This window comes from Anopheles funestus, chromosome 2RL, assembly GCF_943734845.2.
Source record: "Anopheles funestus chromosome 2RL, idAnoFuneDA-416_04, whole genome shotgun sequence".
Taxonomy (NCBI): Eukaryota; Metazoa; Arthropoda; class Insecta; order Diptera; family Culicidae; genus Anopheles; species Anopheles funestus.
Window position 1 is genome coordinate 19699839 of NC_064598.1, and position 24843 is coordinate 19724681.

The 24843-nt window shown below is 40.4% G+C and overlaps 1 protein-coding gene across 2 annotated transcripts in view; it reads left to right on the plus strand.

The window, feature by feature from the left end:
* LOC125763040 (uncharacterized) overlaps window positions 1-24843 on the plus strand; it is an 89710-nt gene that overhangs the window by 57800 nt on the left and 7067 nt on the right. For both annotated transcript variants that reach the window (XM_049425784.1, XM_049425785.1), the window contains exons 2-3: window positions 6393-6922; window positions 20294-20453. In XM_049425784.1, coding sequence (XP_049281741.1) covers window positions 6878-6922; window positions 20294-20453 — 205 coding nt within the window. In that variant the 5' untranslated portion in view covers window positions 6393-6877. The remainder of the gene's footprint in view (window positions 1-6392; window positions 6923-20293; window positions 20454-24843) is intronic.

The window sequence follows — 24843 nt, forward strand, 5'->3', positions numbered from 1 at the left end:
AAATTCGAAAAAAAAACTACGACACCATCCAAATTGTGCACGCGGAGACGAATGATGTGATATAAACAATGAGTGGAATAAAAATTATCATGAGCCAAATTAGTGTCCGCTTCCCAACGATTGTCTGAGGCGCATACCGGGTTAACCCACCGAGCTTGTTGTAGGTAAACTGTTTAGCCGTCAAAATAAAACCAAATTTATGGCAACAAAGTCCGATGGTCAGGTGACGAATGGATCGTGCGAGAAAGTTGTTGCTGATGTGGGTTTTGATTCCATCGCACATACAACCTGCCGGAAATAGAAGTCGTCAAAATTAAAGACGTGATAAAACACGGATGCACACAATAGATTCTCTGGGCATTACCCATCAGCTGCAATGGAAATAAAATGTCCCTTACCGTGTGGTAGTGGATTGTTTATATTTTATTACCTTTTTGTCATACGCGTGTTGTGTTTTCGCTACAGTGGCAATCTTAAACGAACGAACTTTATCACAATGACAAAAGCAAAAATCTGACAAACAGACACAAGTTTTGGTGCGCCCACATCCGGTGCCAATAAAAATGGGGAGAAATGTGTGTTTTTTTCTCGAAAAAAGTTTGCAAAATATTCGTGGCTTCATACACCCGGCCGGAAACAACTGTGCCCGTGTTGGCATTTGTTTTGCATAGGGATGAAACGGGAGGATTGTCCCCCCCCCCTTTTTGGTTGTATGTTTATCACCGTTTTTATCTGATTATACACTGTTAAAGGATGGGAAGAACAAGGTAAGGAATGCAAAGATTTACCTTTTCTATCGCTACTGTCTCGCTGGTGAAGAAAATTATCTCTTTTTGCGAAGCAGTAAGTTTGGGACCCTTTATGGTTTCGCATTAAATGAAAACGAATGCTAAGGATGTTTTACCACTTTATTTTCTTGTTTTCCTGTAGTTTCGTTTTTATTTTACTAGCAATAAAGTGGAGTCATAAAAATAAGGGTAAATAATGGAAGCATAAAACATGAATACTTTAAATGCTAATTGTAATGCTTTATTAACTTTTGTTTGTTTCGATGAAATATTTATAAGTTTTAGATTTTTTTAAACAATTTTTTATGTTTCTCATTGTTGCAATTTGGTATTAAGTTAAATTTTATATACTTTTTTATTTGCTTTAGTATTTTTAACTGTTTGAAATAAGGTTTATTTGTTACAACACTTACTTACTTAAACTAGCTAGTTTTATTTTAATTTTTTTAAATCTTTTTCGCTTTTTTCTGTAACCATAAAAGTTAATACCCTTCCAAATAGATCCAATAAGAACGAGCATGGTTACGAAGTTGGTAAAGAATGAAGGGAAAATGCATTTATTACACTACACCAGCCTTCTGTTCTGCTAATACGCTGCTTAATGCAATCGTTCCATTTTTGCGTCTTGTAATTTTCCTATTCAGATAAAAGCTCCAACAAGAAAAGAACCTGATTGAAGCCACTTTGCGATTTGTTTTTTTCACTAAAAAAAAATCGTTTAAAAAAAGGTACGGCAAGCGAAAAAATTATCATCCTGTTAGGAGGTGGAAAAACGCCCCGAAGTAAGGGAAAACCCGTGCCACGATTTTCCCAACCACTTGTTCCCGAAACGAGCGCGAGCTCCCATCAATCCGCGATACCGTTTTGGCATGGGAGGAATGAAATAAAAAAAACAAGCAAAACAAGAAATCTCTGCCACTAAATTTAGCCCATTTGTATTCGAAGCACATCGACGTACACGAACCTTCGAATCATTTGGCGTTTCCCTGCCGTCTATCCCACTGTCATTGGCTGTGTTTTTCCTTCCTACGCCATGGATGGTAGAAATGGATGCTGCAATATGCTGCTTTATGTGGCCGCATAATATGCCGTATCTGGTTCTGGATGGCGCCTCACAGCGAGACGATATGAATCGAAACGAATCAACGCAATTTGTGCTGGCGCATCATCATCATCATCATCATCGGAGCCGCCGCCGCCGCCGTCGAGCCCGAATTGCAGTGCAGCAAACCAAACAGCCAACAGCACTGAACGGTTCGGTGCGTTTGGGGTTTTTGGTTGCATCAAGAAAAACTACCATTTTTGTGGGCAATATTCTCCAAGGAATGGTTGATAAAAACTGAAAGTAAAATATTTTCGCTTCGTTTTTTTTCTTCTCAGTTTTTCTTTTAGTTGTTCTGGGATGGAATGGGAGTTTTTCTTGTTTGGGTTCGGTCTTATCACAGATAGACTTTGCTCCCCAAGAATAAAAAAGAACAACCATAAACATTTCCTGCGTTTTAAATTTAAGTTTCAGTACACTGCAATAGTCTTCAAGACTACGGCACATTGTTTGTATGGGGATTGTGGAGAGTAGAAAACGTTGGGCTGAAACTAAAGTGGCAAAAGTTTGTCTGCTTTTTGAAGGTAAATTATTTCATTCTCATTCCGTACCATGGGTTGGTACAAGGGGGTTTGTGCCGTGTTATGTAATAAAGCCAAAATAAGAAAGACTTAAGCTGCAGAGTACTTTGCCTTCATAATTTTAAGTTTTTGATTAAGGGTTCACTTTTTAAAATCATTTCAGATGAAAACTTCATCTACCAGCTGCTGAACTCTTTTTTTTACTACTTCAAGTGGTTTAGTTGGTAATAATCATATACACTTTCGTTGTACGAGGCAACTTGTTGGCAAAGAAATAAGGTGCATGAAATGATCTTTACCGTTTATTGCCACCTAGACAAGTGTTGTTGAAAAATATATTTATTTTTATCTTCTTCAGTGGAAATTCTGTGGTACTTTTATTCTTCGCAGTTGTAGTTTCACCAAGTGTTAAATCTAGCACCAACGAGTGTTAAATTACGAATAACATTTTTGCAACACTGTGGGCAAAATCCTTCTTCAGTAATTTGATAACTTAGTCATGCTGAAATGAAATCTAGCATGTCCCCTTTCGTTTTGCGAAGCCATCAAGTGCCGTTTCTAGAAAGGCAAATCCACTGGTTCGTATCAAATCCCACCTTCCAAATGGTTGATAAGCTAGATGTCTACTGGGTCGTCATCCATCCGGACGGTGTCGCTCTATTCTCGTACGTTAATTGATACTCTGCCACGCTAGTACTGTTTGACTGTGCGTGGAGTTGACATCCCAGACCGGACCGGACGGTGTGAATGGTGGCCTGTGGATGCTCCATTATTCTGCAGCGAAAACAAAATCGACACGCTACGACACCAGCACTTGCAATCCGATTAAAAGTAACGCTTCGATTGATTTAATTAAAGTATTACCTCAGTGAATAAATCTTCGCACCGCTTCGTTGAAGCCCTGGGGTGGGAGGAATAATGGCCGGCGAGAGGGGTTAATTAATTTCGCCTACCAGCATAAGCCTCATAATAATAGGACGACACTTCTGCCCAGAGCGAGCAGTGATGGGAGAATTGGGGAACTTTTCAACTGAGACTTTTCCCAATGGGTTGCTATCCGTCTGTAACGATGCTACTATAATGTCTCTGTTGGATGTCTTCTGGCAATCAACAAGGCGACGAGTATATTAAAGTGCTACAAAGTATTTCTAGGACACGTGCTAGTTACATCTCAATAAATGCATAAATAAAAAAATTCTTTCTTCTATTATGCAGCCTCTACCGCCGGCACTGGTGATCGAGAGCGGTTCTTTTCAATTTCTGCTCCTTTTGTTGTGGAGCGTATGGAGCGAATGTAATTTCAGCTTTACTTACCGACCGACACATTCTGCACTACTTCAACCGTCTTACGTCTTACGCTTGATGGGAAAATAGCTCATTAGACTGAATGCCGGGTAGGATGGGGTTTCTCTGGTGCGAGTTAGTTTTCGCGGAAAAACAGCTCATCCATAAGTACAGTCGTCCTTCATGTAGTGTAATGCTTCGTAGGGATAATGTAATGTAGTGTAGGGATGAGAAAAAAAAATGCTTCGGACGAAACGGACATTAGTCAACGGTTGACAGTGTCCATCATGTACATCGGCGTTCATCAACGTCACCGACATTCATCACTAGAGTAATAGTGACGATGAGTGGAGAAAACTTATCATCCACCTTGGTTAGGGAAACTCATACTATCGTGTGGCAGTACGCTGTATAGACAGACAAATGATTCGAGATGGTTAGTTTCACAATTTCCCAGGGTCGTTTGGCATTTACGAGGTAATTTTGCAGAGCAGAGTCAGTGAACATTAGGCGATTGTCAGAAGCAGAAAAGAAGGAGAGAAATTTTAAGAGAACATCTCAAACAGAGGATGACAATTGACAATTGATCATCAATGATATCAAAGATCAAAGATCATCAGAAATAAGTACCAACCGTCTTTTTCTGGGTAGGATTTGCAAACGTCTTAACCGAACGGCAAAAGTCCGAACCGTCTTATTAAACGTATGATTGAACCAAAATATTTTTTCTCCAACAAAATACATTATTTTTTCCAATGTTGACCAAATGTTTTAATGTTTTAAGACGATAGATAACAGGGAAATGCTGATTCTATCCCTCCTGCCATTTATTAATCGATTTTCTGCTTCCAATTGACAAGTGTTCACGATTTATTGAGCCTCACTTTTATCCCTGGGACGAAGGTTTTTGTTTTGCATTCGATTTAGTGGGTCATTGCTTTTGAAGTTCAACCCCTTTTTCCAACAAAACCGGGTTGCTCTGAAAGGTTCTCGCTGTGCAAAAGGGGTGGGTATGCAAATTGGAAAGCCAGTTTTGAGCAAAAAATAAAAAAATAAAAAATTGTAAAAAACCATCTCAACCACAATTCTATGTGGCCCCACCCCGCAGCAGCAGCATAATCGTTGAGACTCAATAAAATATCGAAGCCGCAAGCATAATCCCTCTCGGTTCTCTCGCTTCTCCCGCTTTTAACCCTATTTCATTTCCCAACCCGTCTGAAAGGATTTCCGTCTGTTTCTATCTCATTGCCTCACGCACACACTCGCCGCAAGTCGATTGATTCGTCCATTTGCTTGGATGTGGTTAATTGCAAAATATTTGCATTTTAAATTGCACCCAGCGTTTGTCGCACGGTTGGGAGTGTGGTCCATCGGTTACGCTGCAAAGTGTAGATTAAAGGGAACGAGTTTACATTGGACGGTACAGCGGGGAGGTATCAGGTGGAGTTTGGTTCGGTTTTGGGGTGGAGAAGGATTGGAGCACCAATATTAGCCACGATTGGGCTTGCACGAATGGGTTTCAATCGCGCATGAAGGCTCATCGATGGACAAACAGTAAATCAACATGGCGTGCAATAAAATCACCATCGCTTTTGATGGGTTGGGTGGTTCATAAATTTAATTAAATCTAAATCCTATTTTTACGTTTTGTGAAACGATCAACGTTTTCGAATTTTAATTTTCAACGGGTATATTTGCTCACGCTTATAAAATGCAGCTAATGAGAGAAGGCAGTTGTAAATTTCAAATGAATTGTTTGTTTGGTTTTTTAAATGACGAGTTTTTTTTTAAATAGAAAATGTACTGTTTGTTACCTTGTTTACACTAAACATGGGACATTAATAATGATTAAGGGAAATGCGACTTATTATAATGAATTTGTAATCAATTTTTTTTAAATTAATAATGAAATTCCTCCATGTCTAAAAACACTGATAATAAAATATTTATATCTTTTCTCTCTCTCTCTCTCTTTCCAGGCTTGTTAACATCGCTTGTTGATCTTTTCGTAAACAACCCTCTTTAAGCGCTACCAACAAATACGCGAAGGATATCGACAATTTCATCTCCGGATAGCGTCACAACCAAAATCCGAAAGCTGCCCTCTCATAAAGATAAATTATTATCAACGCAAGTGAAAAAAAAACACTTGAGGGACCATAAATACATGCCGGAACGTGTGCCATGATTTATGACCGGTTGCCCAATCGACGTTTGTGGCCGGCGTCATCTTAAAGCAATGCGTGAAGGAAGAATTTGTTACGGACGGCAAATTCTTCCCTTTGGGTAGCCTTACCAAGACGTTTCCGGGGGGTTTTTTTCGCATCGATGCGTGACGAAGAAGGGAAAGTCAGTTCGTTCTACTTTTATCACCGTACGCCGTCGATATTGCATTCCTGAAGTCAAGTGTTACACATTCGTACTGCGTATTTGTTGGATCGGTGTGCATTGTATTACAATTTTTGCAACAATTTACTAGTGTGTTGATATGAAAATGTTTTATTTAAAATTTAGGTTATAAGAAAATAATTTTCAAATTTATTCTAATGCAATTGCATTAGATGTTTTAGAAAGTGATTTAAGGGGTGGAAATAACTTTACATCAATTTAATTTCCCGAGAATATCTTCTCTATTTTCACTTTGTTTTTAATTTGTTTTTTTTTTGTTTTTATTTACTTATCACCTTTCTCCAAAAGTAAATCGAAACGTTCCAAACCCCCCCCTTGCTGGGGTTCGCGTGCATAAGAAGTGAATGTAGTTATGTGTGTGTTTATGTGAAAATAGTGCAATCCTAACAACAACGAGCAACAACAATAAAAAATCTGCATCGAAAGTGAAATCAATCGGCTACCGGTCTAGCCTCTCAGCGTATGGGCAAACCGTACCGGAAGTGAACCGAAGTGAATCGACCATTGGCGCTAGTGCAGGAAACGGGGCGCTTTACCACCCCACAGTGGGAAAAAGTTAATTAATCCAAATATTGGTTCACTTTCGTTCAACACATACACACATACAGATAGTCATTACAGCTCTGGAAGGGTGGTCAAAGTTTTAGCAAACGAAATCGATCCGTTCGACATCCGGCAAGGGTTCGTAACGGAGGACGATCAAAGTTTCCGATCGATCGGTGTTAGTCGACAATCTCACCAGCTTAGCAGCATCAGCTGGCAACGGCAGCAAAATGGAAACGGAGGAAATCATCAAACTGGTCGACGGGATCTATAAGGTAAGCTTCGAGACACGGTGAGGGAAAACCTCACTGCGAACTGCTCGCAAAATGGATGGGAAATGAAGAATTTCCCTTTTTAATATGTTTTTTTTTTATTTTTACTACACTGAGTGGTTAAAACTTTTTCACCTCCAAATCTGGTGGGTTTGATGTACTGAAGAGTGGTAAAAATCCTTTTGTAAAAGTTACACATAACAGTGCCTCATTTTTTTGGTTAGTTATTTTGCTCAGTAATTTTGGGTTAGACCACAAAATTTGTGCTTAATGTTTTGTAATGAGCTAATAAAATACAGGAAAAGGTAGAATATTTCTACGTGAAACCCTAAGATTAAAGTCGTATAAAATGTAAAGCAAAGCATTATCAATAAAAATCGAATGTAGCTTGTTTTCTTCATAAAGCAATTACAAACGAGCGGCTGACGTCACGTTGTGAAACGATTGTGTTCCGCGCAAGGTTCTTTCATTCTTCCTGCATTCCTAACCAAACGGTATGGGCTTGGTCGGTAAATGCTTCGAAATCCAACGGTGAAGACTATTCCCGTCCAACTCGTCGACACCTAACCCGGGGCGGCACATGTGAGGGAGAGCAAGCAAAGAACTAAACCAGTTTACCGGTTACACTCTACGCTGCTCCACGTACCATGAACGGCCGAGCATTAGACGACCGTGCGGAATGTGGGTTAAAGTGGATCAAAAACCCCCGTCCCGTTTTCGGTCCCGATCCCAAAAGCCCCGTAGATAGTGTGTCGAGGGCAATTGTATCGTTGTGGACTCACGGGTTTTCTACACCCACCGACGTAAAGGGTAAAGGGTAGAAGATCAGCCACGTCAGCGAACCTGACCTGCAAGGATTACAGGTGTGGCACGACCGGTAGAGCGTAGAACTATTTATGGCGCTCTAGACTCGTGAACCGATTCCTGAGGTTTGCTTGCAGGAATGGACAACATTCGCAGAGACCGGAATGACGTGATGCTGAAGTGAGCATAGCGTAGATGCGTCTGCTCTGGTGAAGAATTATCAAACAAATCCGGAGTAGCTAAAGGTCCCGGAGTGTTTGACGTACAATCAGTGCCAACCACTAAACCTTGCTGCAAAAGCACTCGTTTGCAAGTATCGAGACCTAACGGACAATCTAAACTGTTTTTGAAAACATTCGGATTTTAACCTTTGCATGCGTTGTTGCAGATGAGTAGCGCCAGGCTCTTGAATGGTTTGGCGCCATGGTGCAGTGAATGGACGACACTGAAGCCCAAGCTTTTTCATGGTTCCGTGCACTTTGCTGCTACACACCATTTGGGAATAGAAGTGCACCAGCTTTTGGGACTGATGAATTGTGTCCGATTTGTTGTAACCGGTGTTACATCCTGTGCATTTCACCAACAACAAAAAACGCAGGAACTCTATGGTAGACGAAAGTATGGAGCCAGAGTTGCCTCTGGTAGTGACAATGTACGGCAACATTTTCAACATCCAGCGTACACGGGATAATGCACACGGGATAGGTGCATGTTTGCATGGAGATTGTCCATTTTACGGGAGCTTATGCAAACGTTTCAGCTCCATGATGGTTGAGATAAAACGGCATGTCTGATGAGAAGCACACAAACGGTCAGTGGGATTTATGCTGTACGGTGTAGCTTATGCTTTAATGGCAAAACGTTCTGATGGAACATTGCCGTATTGTTACGCGCAGTGAAATTTACGAACTGCTGACGAGGTTTTTTTCACTTTTGTTGGGTTTTTTGTGAATAGAATAACCATACTTTTTTGGGTGTTTATTAATTTTAAAGCGAATAGTTGAACATTGAATTTTGTTAGAATATTGAGTTGCCTTCTGAATTGTACAAGTCTGTCAAGAAAATAAATTTCGTGTGCTGCAGGAATCCTTCGAATTGCTCAGGTTAAAGCGCAGTATACGGATAATCTATTATCATTGCCTTGTTGTCGGACGGAGCAACTTCATTTCTCGCTTTTAATGTTAACTTATCACTCCTGCACTGTTAGTGTGCTCGTCATAAAAAGCTTTGCGAGTTTGGTCGTCCGGTGTCATACTAATGACATGATACTTGTATGCTCAAGTTCAAACTAAAGTTAAAGATTATTTTTGTAACATCTTCTTTAGTGGTTCTACAACCTCAAGAGGTGTTGGCCGGCCAATTCTTGCTTTCCTTGACTTTATTTTAAAGCAATAGCGAATAGTCAGTCTTGGGTACAGTAGTAGAATTCGGATGAGATTTGATATCCTTCCCTGCCGTATGTGACCAAATAAAGAAGAAGCAAATCCCATCCGAAAAGTCCCCCGACGGACTGACTACCTGGCTACGTGGTAAATATAAAACTTGAAGGGCCTGGACATTCCTAGAAAGCAAAAAATTCAATGATATCCTTGCAGTTTAGTACTCAGGGCACTCCAACGAGTATTCATGACTTACTCCAAATGGAGGAGCAGACGATCACTTCCGATGCAGTGCTACCAAAAAAAAATAGATTAAGATACAATTAACCTAGAACAGCAGTAAATAAACAAAAAAGGCAATCAAGAACACCGAACTTTCTGTCCAAATTACATTTGATTTGTTGTATTAAATATTTTCCCTTGTCAAGGTCGGTGCGTATTTCCACAGGACATAACCTGAACTTGACAAGATGCGATTAGCGTACATTTAGGAGGACTGTTCTGATTTCCATTGTTTTTTGCACTTGAAACATAACAAATGGAATGAAAAAGAAGCTTACATTCCGAGAACTTGGCAACAATCGTTTAGCATGATTTCTGTTTACCTTTCGCTTGAGGAGTAAAGCATTTTTTCTTCTCAGTTGCTTTTGGTACTAACTTTTCTTTTTCTGGGAACGTTATGTGCCGGAGTTCTAGCAAAAGATATGAATAGAAAGGGAAGAAAAATAAGTCACGAAAAAAGAAATTGTCTTATCGTTTCAATTTGTTATTTCACTCATAAAATGTCGTTGCTTCGAACTCGTTTAAAAGCTTGGCAATGTTCCGAAAAAGCGTCTCCTTCCGTACGGATTCCAACATTGCCATTTTGTCCTAAACAAACGGTGGTTAACAGCTTAGATGTGGTTTTTCAACAGTGAGAGGATTTTTTTATGTGGTATCTTAGTAAAGTTTTATTATTATCTGTTAAGAGTAAAAAATGAACTCGATTGTCCTTGTACAAAACTACGCGCGCTGCTTGATTGGATAGATTATGCAACCTACCGAGTTGGGGATTATGCCGTTGCTATCTTCATAAAACGTTTTCTACTTGACCTAGATATTGGACCAACAAAAAGGAGTTAGAAAGGACGATAAAAAATGTGTCCTTCCCAAAGCATTTACGTTTTTTGGGTTAATTTAAGCATTTTTTAGGTGAAAGTAGGTTTAATTTTGTTAGATATTCAAGGTGAAGGATCAATGTTAACCTGTACAACTATAAAATTCACGGTATTCTCACTGATCCACAATAATTTTGTAAGCAAAAAAACGCAAGTGACTGGTATGTCCCAAACAAGCTATTCCCCAATTGACTCAATCAATTTCCCATACAGCTGAATTGAACTCAATAAGCGTGCCTGACATCTTCGTCTCATCAACGCTTTATCGTTCGTTCTCTCCAACCAAAACATCACTTACATACCTGCTCGTGAAATGAATGATGATGACTGCATCTGGCAGTATCGATTCACACATTCCTAAAAGTGTCTGAGTGTCTGCCACCGTACGCCAATCAAGTTTTCATCTCATCACAAAAACACTCCATCTGTGCGTCATTTTCCTTCGCGTGAAATTTTCCCGCCCGAGTTCCGATGAGTGCACATGTCACTTGCACACACCATGAGGTTCATACTCGTTTACTGGTGCCCTCACAACTGAATGGTGTGAACTTTTCCACCATCAACTTACGCCACGACACGACACCATACTTTGCCGGATGGCGCCAGACGCGAATTGCAAAGTTTGCCGAGTTCTTCATCGCGCGGATACGAGTTGCGTGTAACGTTGTGCTGCTCATACGTTTACTATGGGTTTTTTTATTCTTCCTAAAAGCCACTGAACAGAACACAGAAGATGCTGACATACGGAGTCAGCTAGCTAGACATCTGCAAATTATTGGGGGGTTGAGGTTACGAATTGCGAGGATAAGATAAACTAGCATACTTCAGACATCAGGACGCAGCCATTTTGTAAAGTTTGTCGTTCGCCTGTGTTGTGTGATTTATGAAGAGTTGCACTGTACTGATGTAAGATGCCGCGAGCAGGAGGCTGATTCTTTGGAATAAATAACTTTCTGTATGAAATTAGCATATTCTTCACAGAATGTGAAGAATTTTGAAGTTTTACTTACCGAAGTGCACCTACAGGGCAGCATATGTTGTGGGGTTTTTTTCGAAGATGCATCAAACTTGTATGTCTCATGCGTGTCCTCACAAAGTTGAAGAAGACATCCGTGTTTCTAGCAAAATAAATCAGGTGTAAAATGTTGTCATGTTCCCTAAACCCTCTCAGAACACCTATTTTCCATGGAATCCGTTGGTGTTTTTCTTCCGTTCCCACCGAACCCCAGCATCGTAATGTGATTATAGTAGTTCCTTAGAATCGGCAGAAGTACCGTCTTGGAAATTGTGTTCCTTACATCCGGTGAAAGCTATCGATTTGACACTGAAACTGTAGCAAATGGAAACAGCAAACATGCTGTTTCCCAAATCGTATTGTCACAAAACTTCCCCTGCCTTGCGAAAGACATCCGGACGGTCGTGCTTTCGTCGGCCCCGGTAAGACCTTGGGGGGCTTAAGAAACAACAGTACAACCGTAAATTCAACACGACCGAAATGGGACGTAACCGTGTCGGATGTTGGGAAGCGTAAGTGTACGTATGTGTGATGCGATGTGACATGACAGAAGTCCGGAAGGAAAGATTCTATTTACTACACACTTCGAGTGAGTTACACCACCAAGCGATGGCCTCACGTTTGACACTCCCTGGGTAAGCTTGTTGCCCCGGTCGGGTCACCAGAAACGGGCGTACAGCCGTACGAGCCAGCTTCCTGGTTGGTTTCATTCGTTTCCTGTTGTGTTTTCTTCGGTATAAGAACGGTTTTTTTTGGGGCATTACTGTCGGGAAGCACGTGACAGTCGATTGGAAGAATGTAGATAAAATTGACAATAAAATTGACAAGCATACACACTTCATCTTGTTGTTGAAATTTACCTTCTTCCTATATGCGACCCTCGTTGTCACCTTTGTGTGATGTGGCAATAATCAGCTTTTCGGCGATATTGTGTTCTTGCTGGTGATGGGAAAATTCTTCCAAGTATAAAAGAGGGACATCTTAAAGCAGAAGTTGTAAAATCGGGATGTTGCCGTTGCGTTTGGTTTGTGGATTGTATTGGAAGGCTTGAAGATATTGTAGAAGAATGAAGCAAAAATCTTTCTTATGGAAGATAGTCGATTAAGGGCTTGATGAAGAATGCCAAAAGTTTGATTATAAGGAGGTTCAGGAGATATATTTGGAGACTATAAGATAAATTTTGGAATATGTGTATATATTTTTAGAATATTCCGTCTATAGTTACATTAAAAATTAATTAAAATTTACCATTTAAACCAAATGGAAAACCAAAGAGTTGTTCAAGAAAATCATAAAGAAATCACAAATTCTCGTCTAAATTCTGTATCATTGTAATCAATTAAAGTATTACTATCAGGATCAAACAGGCCAGAATTGTGGAAATGATTTTTTTTTTTCACCAACAAACCGCCATAAAATCCCTGCGCAATGCGATAAAGCCCAAAAGCGCGAAAGGAGCAAGAAAAAAGTGAACTAATCCTGGAGCTATTGAGAACAACAGCAAAAAAAAACCCCTCGAAAGCGTTGCCACCGATGGTCAACCGGTCGGTAATCCGCTTTCGATCCCCGACGATGTCCAAAATATCCAGGCCACAGCTGGAAAATCCCAACCATATCACCGTGATACCATGGATGTGCACAGGACAGGAAAGTATAATTCGTTGTGCGGATTGAGGGAAGCATTATGGTCGGTCGGTTGAACCGAATCGAAATGGTTTTATTTGTTCCCCCGCGCACAGTACAATAGTCCTTTGGCCAGAATCGGACACACACAGTCTCCACGGTGGGTGGTACATTTTCTTTTTGGGGGAAGGTCGTGAAAGCGGAATGAGCGCTTTTACGCCCCATCGCCCCGTTTCGGTCTAGTTCCGGCCGGCGCAGGGGTGCAAAAAATTCAGACCATTGTCGCCCGGCATGTGCTTCCTTTTTTGGTACGAGATTTATAGTATACTACTGCTGGAGCTTGCGGCACTCTTGATAGGAGCGACACCTGACACTGTTTCCGCTTGACAACCCGCAGCGACATGGCAGTAATCCTTGCCTTCTTTTTTGCTCTGGCCCTCCTATGCTAGCTAAGGATGAGGATTAAACGCTCTGCATCTTACGATGTCGCCTTCCGTGTAGTCGGTCATTCACATTCTGGCATGAGCACGGCCTTATGGTACGATACGTGCACCACAACCAACATACTCAAAAGCCTTCGCAGGAACACCCGTTTTCCAAACCATTTCTGACCATCGTTCGTGGATTTTTCTCCATTTATGGTTTTTTTTTCTTTGCTCTTTACATCACCTTACACCAAGTAAAGCGTCTAGCTCGTGGTTTACTAGTCAATGACTGCATCAGGTTGTATGGAAGGTAAAATTTCACATCGAGTGTGAAGTTGCAACTTTATCCTGACACCTGCTGGTTGAACATGGGACACACATTTCCCGGTGTACGTCACCACGTCCTAGTCTATGCCATACATACATGTGTGTAACCATACCGAAGGCTTTACACAATTTTGGACAGCCTGGACGTTAGAATTACATGTACGGTAGGCAAGTACAGCGGGAGATGATTTAACGCCCAACGTGTTACGGGATTAGTTTTTGGAGAGTTGCTGTTGGATTATGTGTGAAAAATGAATAGGGTTTAGCCAAAATTAATGAAGTTCGCCTTTTTTGTGGGGCAGAAAAGTTTAGAGGCATTTTGAAGGGGTTACTATGTTTTTGTACATTTTTATTTCTTATTGTTATGATAGCATACACCCAAGTTTATTGTCCCTGGTTTTGTTTAAATGAAAAATAGTTCATTTTTTCACATTTGTAACGAACTAGTTAAGTTTTGTCAAGTTCAGGGAGGAGTTTACTTTGTGTTGATGCGATATTTTTAATTTTTGTTTATAAAATCACCTTAAAATTTTTGTAATTCTTTTAAAAAATCGTGAAAAAAAGGTAATTTAATATTCCGAAAAATAAGACGATAATTTCTAAGTTATAAAATCAATAGATATATGCAATTTCACACACTAAATGAACAACTCCTGACGAAGAAGATAATGAAGATGTTAAACTACGCTCATTGTGGTTTAATGGCAAATGATGCGGCGTCGCCCCCTAGGCCTTCTGTACCGCTCACGGTCTTTCTGACGGATACATTAGTTTCATCCAACGCCATCTTTCAAATCCATCGTTATTTGAGTCTGTTTTGCTGCCTCTTGCTATGTGGACGGCGTGGAGAAATATCGACGATTGGGTCGTCCGGTGTCTTTCTAATGACATGAGCTTCCGACATATGATAGACCAGGAGTATCTTCTTCGACTGGTTTGCTTCAATCGTCCCCAATAAGGAAAACTTGGAGAGGATATCCTTCCACATATTTTAATAAAAATTACTTTGTTTTAAAATTTTAATAAAAAAGTCATGAAGCTTTGGACATCTTCAAATGGGTTATCAGTTATTCACTGCAGCAATCATTTTTACATTTCAAATCCGTTTAAACGCAACAGGTTATTTAATTAGAGGGACAAACTTGTTAAAGCTTTCCTCCCCTTAATAAGCTTTGCACAATAGTTCTGAACGATTCCACAAGTGTGGGATTATTCTATTCCTGGCTTTAAAACCTGTTACAAAGGTGAAAATTTTATTTTTATACACCGAAAACATACACATTGACAATGTTTTAAAGAAGGTTTCGCTTGAAAAATGGTGGCGATTGGAAAAGTTGATGTAACGTTGCTTTTTTACTCCAGGATGTACAAGAACCATCAAACATGTTGCGGGCACCTAATGCTATTAGCCGATACCGCGATTACTCACGAACGTTACTTCCACGAGGTTCTAAGTGACGTGCAGTTTGTAATCCGTACAACTGAACTAAGTAAGGTTAGTTTTGCTGTACAACAGACCACACATCATCAAAAGTACTATTTTCGTTCGCTGCTTCTAACGAATGGGTCTGCTCAACTTCTCGGCCAGGAGCGCACGTTGTTGTATGTTTTCCTTCAATGGCTTCCGATTTGTTTCTACACATGATGGACGACACCTTTATACCAGTGACGAGTGAGTTTATTCGATATACCGGGCTTGACCGTATCCCCCAAGGGGATAGCACGTTTGTCAAATTTGACGCTGTCCGACTTTCCTCTTGCAAAAACCCTTATTTTAAAAAAATATTCGTTTTGGGAGTGAAACAGATTTATACGTTGTTGTCGCTGTCACAATGTCATGCTGAACCCCTGGACATAAGCAAAAAAAACCTCCATTTGCATGCAGCACGCTGAATGGTTGAACGGAAATGATAATTGCGAACAGGGATGTGTGTGAAAAAAGGGCTTTATTTTATCTGTTTATTCCGCTCTTTTTTGTTGCCGGTCATATTCGTAATGTCCACCACATTTTCCACTCACTCGGTGAGTTGAATGATTTGCACTGGGAATACGCAACGGCTCAAAAGCAATTTCTGATATCGAATTTAAATAGTGTTTGCATAAAAAATTACACGCTCGGAATGGGGAATAAACATAGTGGCACTGTGTTACATCATGGCAGGTTCTTTGGAAAAAAACACATAATCTAATGCATTTGATTTGCATACGGAAAAAAACATCCTTTTGCTGGTATTTTGAATTGTTTGTTTTTAAGTACAATACATAAAACACCTCTCAATGGTAGAAACATACTTTAGGCAGAACAAAACTTATTCATTAGATTTGTTTGTAAAACTGTATTATCCCTTTTTGTTTTGGTTTTTCTCAATCCCTTTCTCGACCCTATTAGCATAACAGACTCTTCCTCTTATCTTTGCCGCCAACATTACCCCTCGCCGTCTCCCGATCAATCTCTCCCTTTTACGGGAATTATTATCATAATGATCATTACCATTCTCATCCCCAACATGAAGACCCGGCCGGCCAAGGGTATAGGAAAAACTTTTCCTAACGCTAATTACAATAATTTAGACAACTTGTAGCTCACGTTCAGCATCATGCTAAGCCCCAAAAAAAAACTGAACCCATCATCCTCTTATCATCTCTTCGATAAATAAGCATTATCAGCCCTAACGATGGTATTGATGGCTTTTTTCCCGTTTCCACGATCGGGAGGATGATTTTTGTGAGGCTTCTTGAAAGGTTTCTCCACCCGGGTTTTTGTTTTCCCTTTTTTGTGGGCTCCCCCAGAAAGGGCGATATTTTGTGGACACAACTTCTATCCATCGCACATTCGTCCGATCGGCTGAGTCGGGATGGTTCTTCCACGGGGTTGGGTTAAGTTTTAAACGTGTCGGTAGCATTTCCTTTCGTCACTTTTCCCCGTAAAATCTCTATGGATTTTGTCTTTTCTTTCCCAATTTTTCTTCAGGCAATCGATTGCAAACCATTCCGTTCCAGTTCATTCCATTCGGGTGAGGAAAATGTTTGCCAAAAGAGGTAAAATATATAGCAACAAAATAAGCAAACACATCCCCCTGTGCCGTGCCCTGTGGGCTTGTTTTTCTTCACTCGCACGGGCTGGCACAATCGGATTACTTTTGAGCTTCAGCGTCTTGCGCTTGCCGGGTATCATCCTTCCAACAAGGGTAGCATAAAGTAAGGGGTTGTGTTGTTTTTTTTTCCCCTGTCTGCAAGGCAGTGACGGTGACGATGCGATGCGTCTCGGGAGGAGTCTTTTTTTTTCTTCGGAGGTAAAATTCTCTCAACACATTTCACCGTGCACTGGAAATGCCGGAATATTGGGGCCTAGGGGATGTTCTCTTCTTTTGCTTGAGATATTTTTTGTAGACATTGGTCTTGTGTACATTTTGTGTGTTTTTTTTCCTTACCTTCCACGGTATTGTTTCGTGCTAAGGCGAGAGTGAAAGGTTCGACAGGTTTAAAATTACATTACAAAAGTTATCCCATTAAAAGTTGTTTGCAGTTGTGTTGGAATGAAAGTTTCTAGCAGCAGATGAGCTTTCAATGTGTGGGAAAAAGTGAAACAAAATATCTAATTTTAAGACATTTACTGTGGATTGAAACTAAAAAAAAGATATTAAATTCCTCATCACTAGTTGTATGATACACTGCAGTACTCAAATACTACGTTGCACTACAGACACAATCCGGTTGAGAAAACGGCCGCAAGGTTATTTATGCGATGTGTTCCGCATGTCAATAAATCATTGAACATTGTAAACAAGGATTAAATAAATTTGGAAGCCTTTTGCGGTCAAATTGCTTAGCGAGATAGAATTACAATTTATCGTCCCGATACCTGTGAGACAAATGGAATTCCTTTATTCGATTTTGGCACACTAGCATTGCGGGCTGTGATGCATAATCGTTTGGTAATTTTTTGTGAATATTTACTATTTACGAAATTTGGTTTTTTCTTCTCAATCCCCTCAAATTGGGAATATATTTTCTGTATTTCTGTAAACATTAGTCACAAAATGTTAATCAAAAAATCGCTATATAAATTCTACTCGTGCAGTAACGCAGCGTTACTGCAGTGTTGGTATAGTTGTTTTTCTAAGCCATTGTTGTAAAACCATTATTTGCTTAATATGAAAGCTCAATCAACAAACCCTGCATGTTCACTAGGATTGGTTACGTTTTTTGATTGTTGTACAAATCTAAATCTACTTCAACTTATCGAAATGTTAATCGATACAGTCAAATGTTCAAAAAGATGGTTTGCGGTAGGACGATGCTAAATATTCCGTAGTAGGCTAGCTCAACAAATGGTACAAGTGATGCGGTTTCCAAAGTGTGTTGGCCAAGTGAAAGTTTTCAAGAAAGCAAAATCAACCGCATTTTACCACCAGAATATTATTTGTAAGCAATTGCACGAAGATTTGACATTTTTGAATTACTGAGCGAAATTGCAGAATGGTAGTGGCGCCGGTATCTACAGCACAGGACCAGGGTTCCAATCCTATCCGGGCCAATGCCCCGTACGCAGGACTGACAGTCTCGCTACGGATAAATGAAGTCAAGGAAAAGCAGCAATGACAGGCCAAGACCTCTTGAAGTTGTAAGGAATTTAAAAAAGGAAGAAGAGTGAAATCAAGTGTTGGAATTTCCTTAGACATTTAATTCAACAAGTTTCTATATTTTTTGTTGTAGAAAACGGAATACATGTCTGCGCTCCGAAAATATTACTTTTCCGTGGTCGATCCTACAATGACACACCATGAAATCAGGATTGAAGAGACGCCCACTGTGCCTCAAATGTAGTTTTCTCAGGCTTCTAACAAAATCTTCCATACTTGAATTTTTCCTTATTTTGGCGATTGTATTAGAATTATTGTGTGCAATTCCGACGGAACCATGTCCGTTGCACAAGATATTTGATAAAGATAGTAAATTGAAAATCTTAGATGGTTGAAAAGAAGCAGTTCAAAACCACGATGGCCGGGCTGACATTGGCCATGACCAACTTTCGAATCAGCAAAAGAACGTATAAATCTCAAAACGGATCGTTTCTTTTGGTTATAGCAGATGAAATACATATGATGTTCAAAGTAAATTGGCATATTCAGTTTGTAAGTACCGTATCGTCAAAGTTTACTGTAGTATCGACACAACACTGGTCAAGCATTGAAAACGCTGCCCTTGATGCTTAATAACTAACTAAGTGCTATGTTTGAGGAACGCATTTGAGGTTAGAACCCAGGCGAATCCATGCCGAAAACTCCATAGAATCGGCATTACTTAGATCTCTTGCGTAGCCCTGTAACCGGGCCTATTAACTAGTATGTAAAAAAAACATACAAAAGTACCACATTCCATGTACGAAAATGCTTTATTTTAAATTTATTCTAGCTCCTTTTCAGTACGGTATTGGTCCTCCAGGAAAGCATATTTTTCTTCCTCAGCAAACTCAACACGATTCTCTTGTTGCGTTGCATTCCCTCCAAAACACGATCTAGCCGTAGCTACTTTGCATTTCAACCAAAGCGAGGCAAAATGTCGTGAATGCCGGAAGAAGGACAACCATAAACGCTTGACACGAACGGTGAGATCCCGGTCGGATGCTGTCGTCAACGTTGGTGGCGTTTGATTGATCGCGAAATCGTGCATTATGACAATTTCCATAAATTGTTCATACCCATGGGTAGCGCGACTAAGCGCAACCTCATGAAGCCAGCGATGTGTAGTGACGTACGTGACTGATAGCATCTCATCTGACTATGGGGAAATAGCTAATGTTGATAAAAAATATCCCCTTCACCGTTTTAAACTAAAGTTTTGCCGTTTGGAGAAAAGCTTATTATGAATGTAAAATTGAATAAAAAGTGTCATTGTAAAGGTACTTTTTTAAATTTTGCATGACTTTATACATAGAGATCACGACTTTAACTATCTTCCATGTATAAAGTTATCAAACTTATCTAAACGACTACTTCGCAAAAGAGTTTTGCCGACTTCGAACCCCTTTCCTACAGAGCCCGCTTATTTCTAGTCACGATTTCGATCTGAAGATTACTTCACACGACCCCTAAAGTTTCGATCGTCGAAGATGCGAAGATCGTCAATGAGTTGTGCTGTGAGTCATTCATCCACAGATGATCACCTCCGGCGCAAAGATGCTGCCCCATTAGTATCGATATTAATGTCAGCGGTAATTGCAACTGACATCGACAGTATACACTTTTCGATTCGGTAACTTTTGCAAAAAACTTTCCTACCGGCTTGTGGGAGTTTGTGTACTCCCTGGCCTGATGGCGTTCATGATGCACACAATCATTAGTTGATGTTCATTACCGCGATTGAAAGTGTGCGCGCGTTGGTTTTGCCTTTTGACGATCGATTCCACTGAGACGTAGTGGAGCCTCTTGGCGAAGAGGCTTTACACTTCTGCTTGCTCAACAAACTCCCGAGCCTTATACCTGAACTTCGCAAAAATAAGCCAATGCTCGGCGTAACCTGGCGACGCAATAGCAAAACATAATCATATTTATTTACGATACATACTAGCTGCCTTTCATGGATGATGATGATTCGCTTTACGTTATTAATTCTTGTCCACGTCTTCGTTCGTCTCTTTGCAGAACATATTGGAAAAGTTCAATCCCGGAGCACGACAGTTGATCAGCGCTGGCAAGGCGTACCTGAAGGCACTGCATGGAGCGTCCACCGCATCGAACGTTTTCAACGAGGCACTCGCCAAGATCGCCGTCAATGCACAACAGGGAGGAACCATCGACATTGGTAAGCACTGTCATGTACCCATCTTACTTAGCACCACCACCATTCAAATGTCCTGGCTGTGATTTGTTCACGCAATAACACTTTATTGGAACGCATCGGAATCGGAGCCTGAAGTAGATCCGATCCGCAATCAGACTTATTTGCCGATCATTAACGCATCGGTAAGCATGCATTCGTACATGCCGGAACATTTGCAACTCAGGCGAACGCTTTGTGTCGATCCGGGCAGACACACATCAGCGGGTCCCATTGAGTGGTTAAACTTATGGTGCGACTCAACCTTTGATATTTCCCCCCCATTCTGTTTAATGCGTTCGCTAATGGGGAGGTTTCGTTTATGTGTCCTTGTTCACATGGAGGACCCGTCTGTGCGAAACATGTTCTCACATTTACGATTTTAGAGGAACGAGTTGCGAACAGGTTGCGGGAAGGTTAGGTTTAATATATCTCTTCGCTTATAAACAAGCTGAACGACACATGGAAGTGGAAATAGATTATGCACCATTGATGAAGTTTCCGGTCCTACATTCTGATTGGTTGTGAAGTCTTAGTTGTTGGATGTGATTAAAATCGAGCTTGAAGTATTTTCTGAAGAAGTTAATTGGAAATCGAAGAAATACCCGGAATTTGAGAATCGCATAAAGTTAAGATGTATTTCAAGGTGTAAAACTCTAACAAAGATCCTACTTAAAATCGTCCAGGTTTATTAGACTGATACTATTAACAATTTATTGAGGAGATACCCGATGTAATCACTCTTAAAGCTTCCACATGTTTGCATTTTAAGCTTTTGCAATTTATCATTAGCTTTCAAATGCCAGTTTCTTTTTTGTTCACATCCTAAGTGCACCTAGCAATTGAATTCTGAGAAATTAATTCAATTTCAGCACTGCAAATGGGATCCCATCCCCGGCTGTACAGCATCCTATCCAGTACGGTGGAAATTAAATTCATTCCGAAATGAACAAAACATCATAAACCATCGGTTGCAAGCGGTCCTGTCTGACGTCTAATCTTATATCAGCCCGTATCAAGAATGTTGAGATGTTGTTTCTCCATCCGTATCTTCCTATATGCATCTGTCGATGGGAGAAATCCACTTCCAACGTTCTCCATGTCCTCAGCAGCAAATGAAAAAGTCACCTGATAAGCTGGGAAAGGCAAGACAAGCAAAACAAAAAAAAAGAAAGCAACATTCCCATTCTAAGAGGACCTGCAAATCCCGCTCTTAGGCTTCACCGATTCAGACGCCTTAAATTGAAAATGAAAAATCAACAAATCTCCTTCCAACGTTCGGCACTCTGCTTAGCTTCCTGACGATACCTGTGGAACTGACGTGGTGTGTTCGTTTTTTTTTGCCTAACTGTCACTTTCTGCTTCTTTCGCTAGGAATCGAGAAAGAACCAAGCCGCCATATAAGCGCCAGTACGATTTGCTGTAGATTTCTTTCTTCTCCATCTATGTTTTCTTTCCATTTGGAGCTACTTTTTCCGTCTTGTTTTTTTACTGCTTATACTGCCGTTTGACTTCTTTTCTCATTCAATTTCCCAACACTACGATCAGATTGTGTGGTACTGATGAGGTGGAAAATTCAATGAAACGTTACCGCTCCACATATGTCTGCCCGGTTGCCCGGTGCTTCCCTCTTCTAACCAGGAAGAAAAACGAAATAGTAAAAAATTGGTACGATAACCAAATATCACCTCGTACGATCTCGTGTCGATACGGTAAGGTGTGTGTGCTTTTGAGATTTCGGTACACGATAGTGGGGTGAAGAAAAATGGAGTGCAAATGAATGTTCGCCAGCGTTAGGTGCTTCAGAAAATAGGAATCCGTTCCGTTTTCTGAATGAACGATTTAAGCATTATGCAGCTCGATTTGCTTTACGCTGCATTTGGTACGAGATTTTATCGTTTTGCAATCGTACCCGTCGGTGCCGTTTGCTTGGAAATGTACCAAAAGCTGATATCCAGTTAAATATGTGCTCGTGTGGTAGGTTGTGAAGTCAATGATGCAAACAAGAAAAGAGTCTTTAACATGCAAAATGCATTTTATTTACGTGTTAGTTCCTTTTTTTATTTGTTTGTGGAATAAAAAGTCGTTTTAAAAGGAAATGTAGTATATTTAATAAGGTATACATATTCAATTTAAAATAAGCCAAACATGCATGCAATAAGTGAAACATGCAATAATAGCAATTTCTTGAATTTTGAAGATTCTGTCGATTACAGCATACCCTTATTTTAGTAGTGTTTTAGTAACCACCTTTTAGGATAATCAGTTATTTTTTTAAGCAATTAAAATCGCAAAAAATATTTGAAATACATACGAAAAAAAATGTCGTTTGAAATTAGCGTTCATTAGCTGCCCAAGAATAGATGAGGAGTCTATTCGTCCTTTTTATCATTTGAATTCTTATTTCAACTCCTTAACCCTCCCATGTATATACAGACTGACTTATTTTACATTCATTAAAACACATTCATCATTTGTTTATCTTGTTAGTTTGAGGGATTAAGTAAATGAGGCTCGCTGCATCTTATCAATTGTAGAGCCCTGCAAAAATATTAAAGGCAAATTAGAATGTTTGTCAGGAATTCAGTTCCTATTGCTAACGGAAGCTAATTGTCAACCGTACTGGAATTAATTACATTTATTAGTCTAATTAATATAATCTTCTTCCCGCTATTTGTCCCATCACGGAAGTGCCTCATTCAACTATTGATTGCCATGCTTGCAAGAAATAATCCACTTGCATTCCGTGTCCTAAACAACCTTAGCTTATGAATTTTATCAATTAACTGCATCTACTGCGAACCCGCTGCATTGATATCATTTGCCATCATATTACCGGACATCAAACTCCGATTATCTCACTAGCATCTCACTTTATTTACACTCTTATCACATTGAGCTTGATGAGCGCATCAAACAGCTACTAGGAGATGGCTGACAAGTGGAATGGAGATAATTTGTAGCTTGTCTGCAGTACGCGACACTTAACCGCAGCAACTTGATAGGCCCCCCTCTCGTCTCAATATTACTTCAGGAAGAGCAGGCCAACATACAGGAAAGTGTTTGATAACCAAGTGTTCAAGGTGGACGATGTTTGTCTTTGAAAGCCATCACGATCAGGTGCAAAGTTTTCTCTTTCACTTGCCACGTACCGTGGACACATTCCAGGGCTACGATTTGATCGATGCTAATCGGACCGATCGGTGTGGCGTGACAGCATCGGCTGCCGGATTCTACAACCGGACACGAACCGCAACAACGCAACGTCGCTAATGGCCGGCAGGCCGCGCTTCAATCAGTGTCCAATTACTGTCAACGGTCTAAACTAACCCTCCGGAGCAACGCAACACTGTGCAGTAAATCAGCGAAAGTGCAGCATTTGTAGCGTGATAGCGTACAGCAGAAGAATGCATCCAAACCACTCTCACTTGTACCGACGACTAAGGACTACTGATAATGCGTCATTCCTACCGAGGTTGATCCTTTTTTTTGTTGCTGTTTCTTAGTTCCTACACCCGCATGATCAGCAGCAGCGGTGGGAGCTTGTGGGCTTTATTGCTTCCAAATGTTTGCAAACCGATACACGTTCATCTACGATCGGTGGATTTTGATTGATTGGCCAGTAGGCCCAGTCTAAGCAGAGGCACCGTTGAGCCGTTGAGATTCGCCTCAACGTGAATCGAATGCAAATTCAAGCCCGATCGAACCCGTTGTGCAGGAATGAAAAATTCGAATTTTAGATTTGTTGTGTACCGGTTGCGGGTATGTGTATTTTTTATTACTATTATGTGTATACACCTGCACATTTGCATTGCGTATAAAAATGCATACCGCAAAAGCTCTTCCGATGACGATAGTGTCACTGGCTATAGCGCTAGACGACGGATTGCATCCAATTGCATGTACGAAGGTGTTTTTTTGTGCTTTCCGTTTTCGCAATTGCTACGTGCCGTGTGGTGGGTTTCGATGCATTGAACCACCGTCACAAACAACGGGATAAAAGGATGCAAAAATTTCACATTCATTTTCCCCAAAACGTGCCCAATGATACCCACTTTTTTGCTTGCAAAAAATGGAAAAAAGGAGACCTGAAAACAAAATAAAAACAATTACGCTCGATGCTTCGTCAGCTGTACAGTTGGAAAAATAAAGAACAGTATTTACGGTAGCATAACCTCACGGTAGAGGAAGCGTACCATGGTTGAGCTTATTTTTCAACCTGGTTCATTATTAAAAACCACACTTTTTATCATTGAATAAACAACCGCTACCGTGTGGAGGATGGGAGAAGTTTGTCGCGAAATAAAGGATGCATGCGTCGCGTACTCATCGAATGTATATCGTGTTTTTTCCTTTTACTTAAATATATGTATAC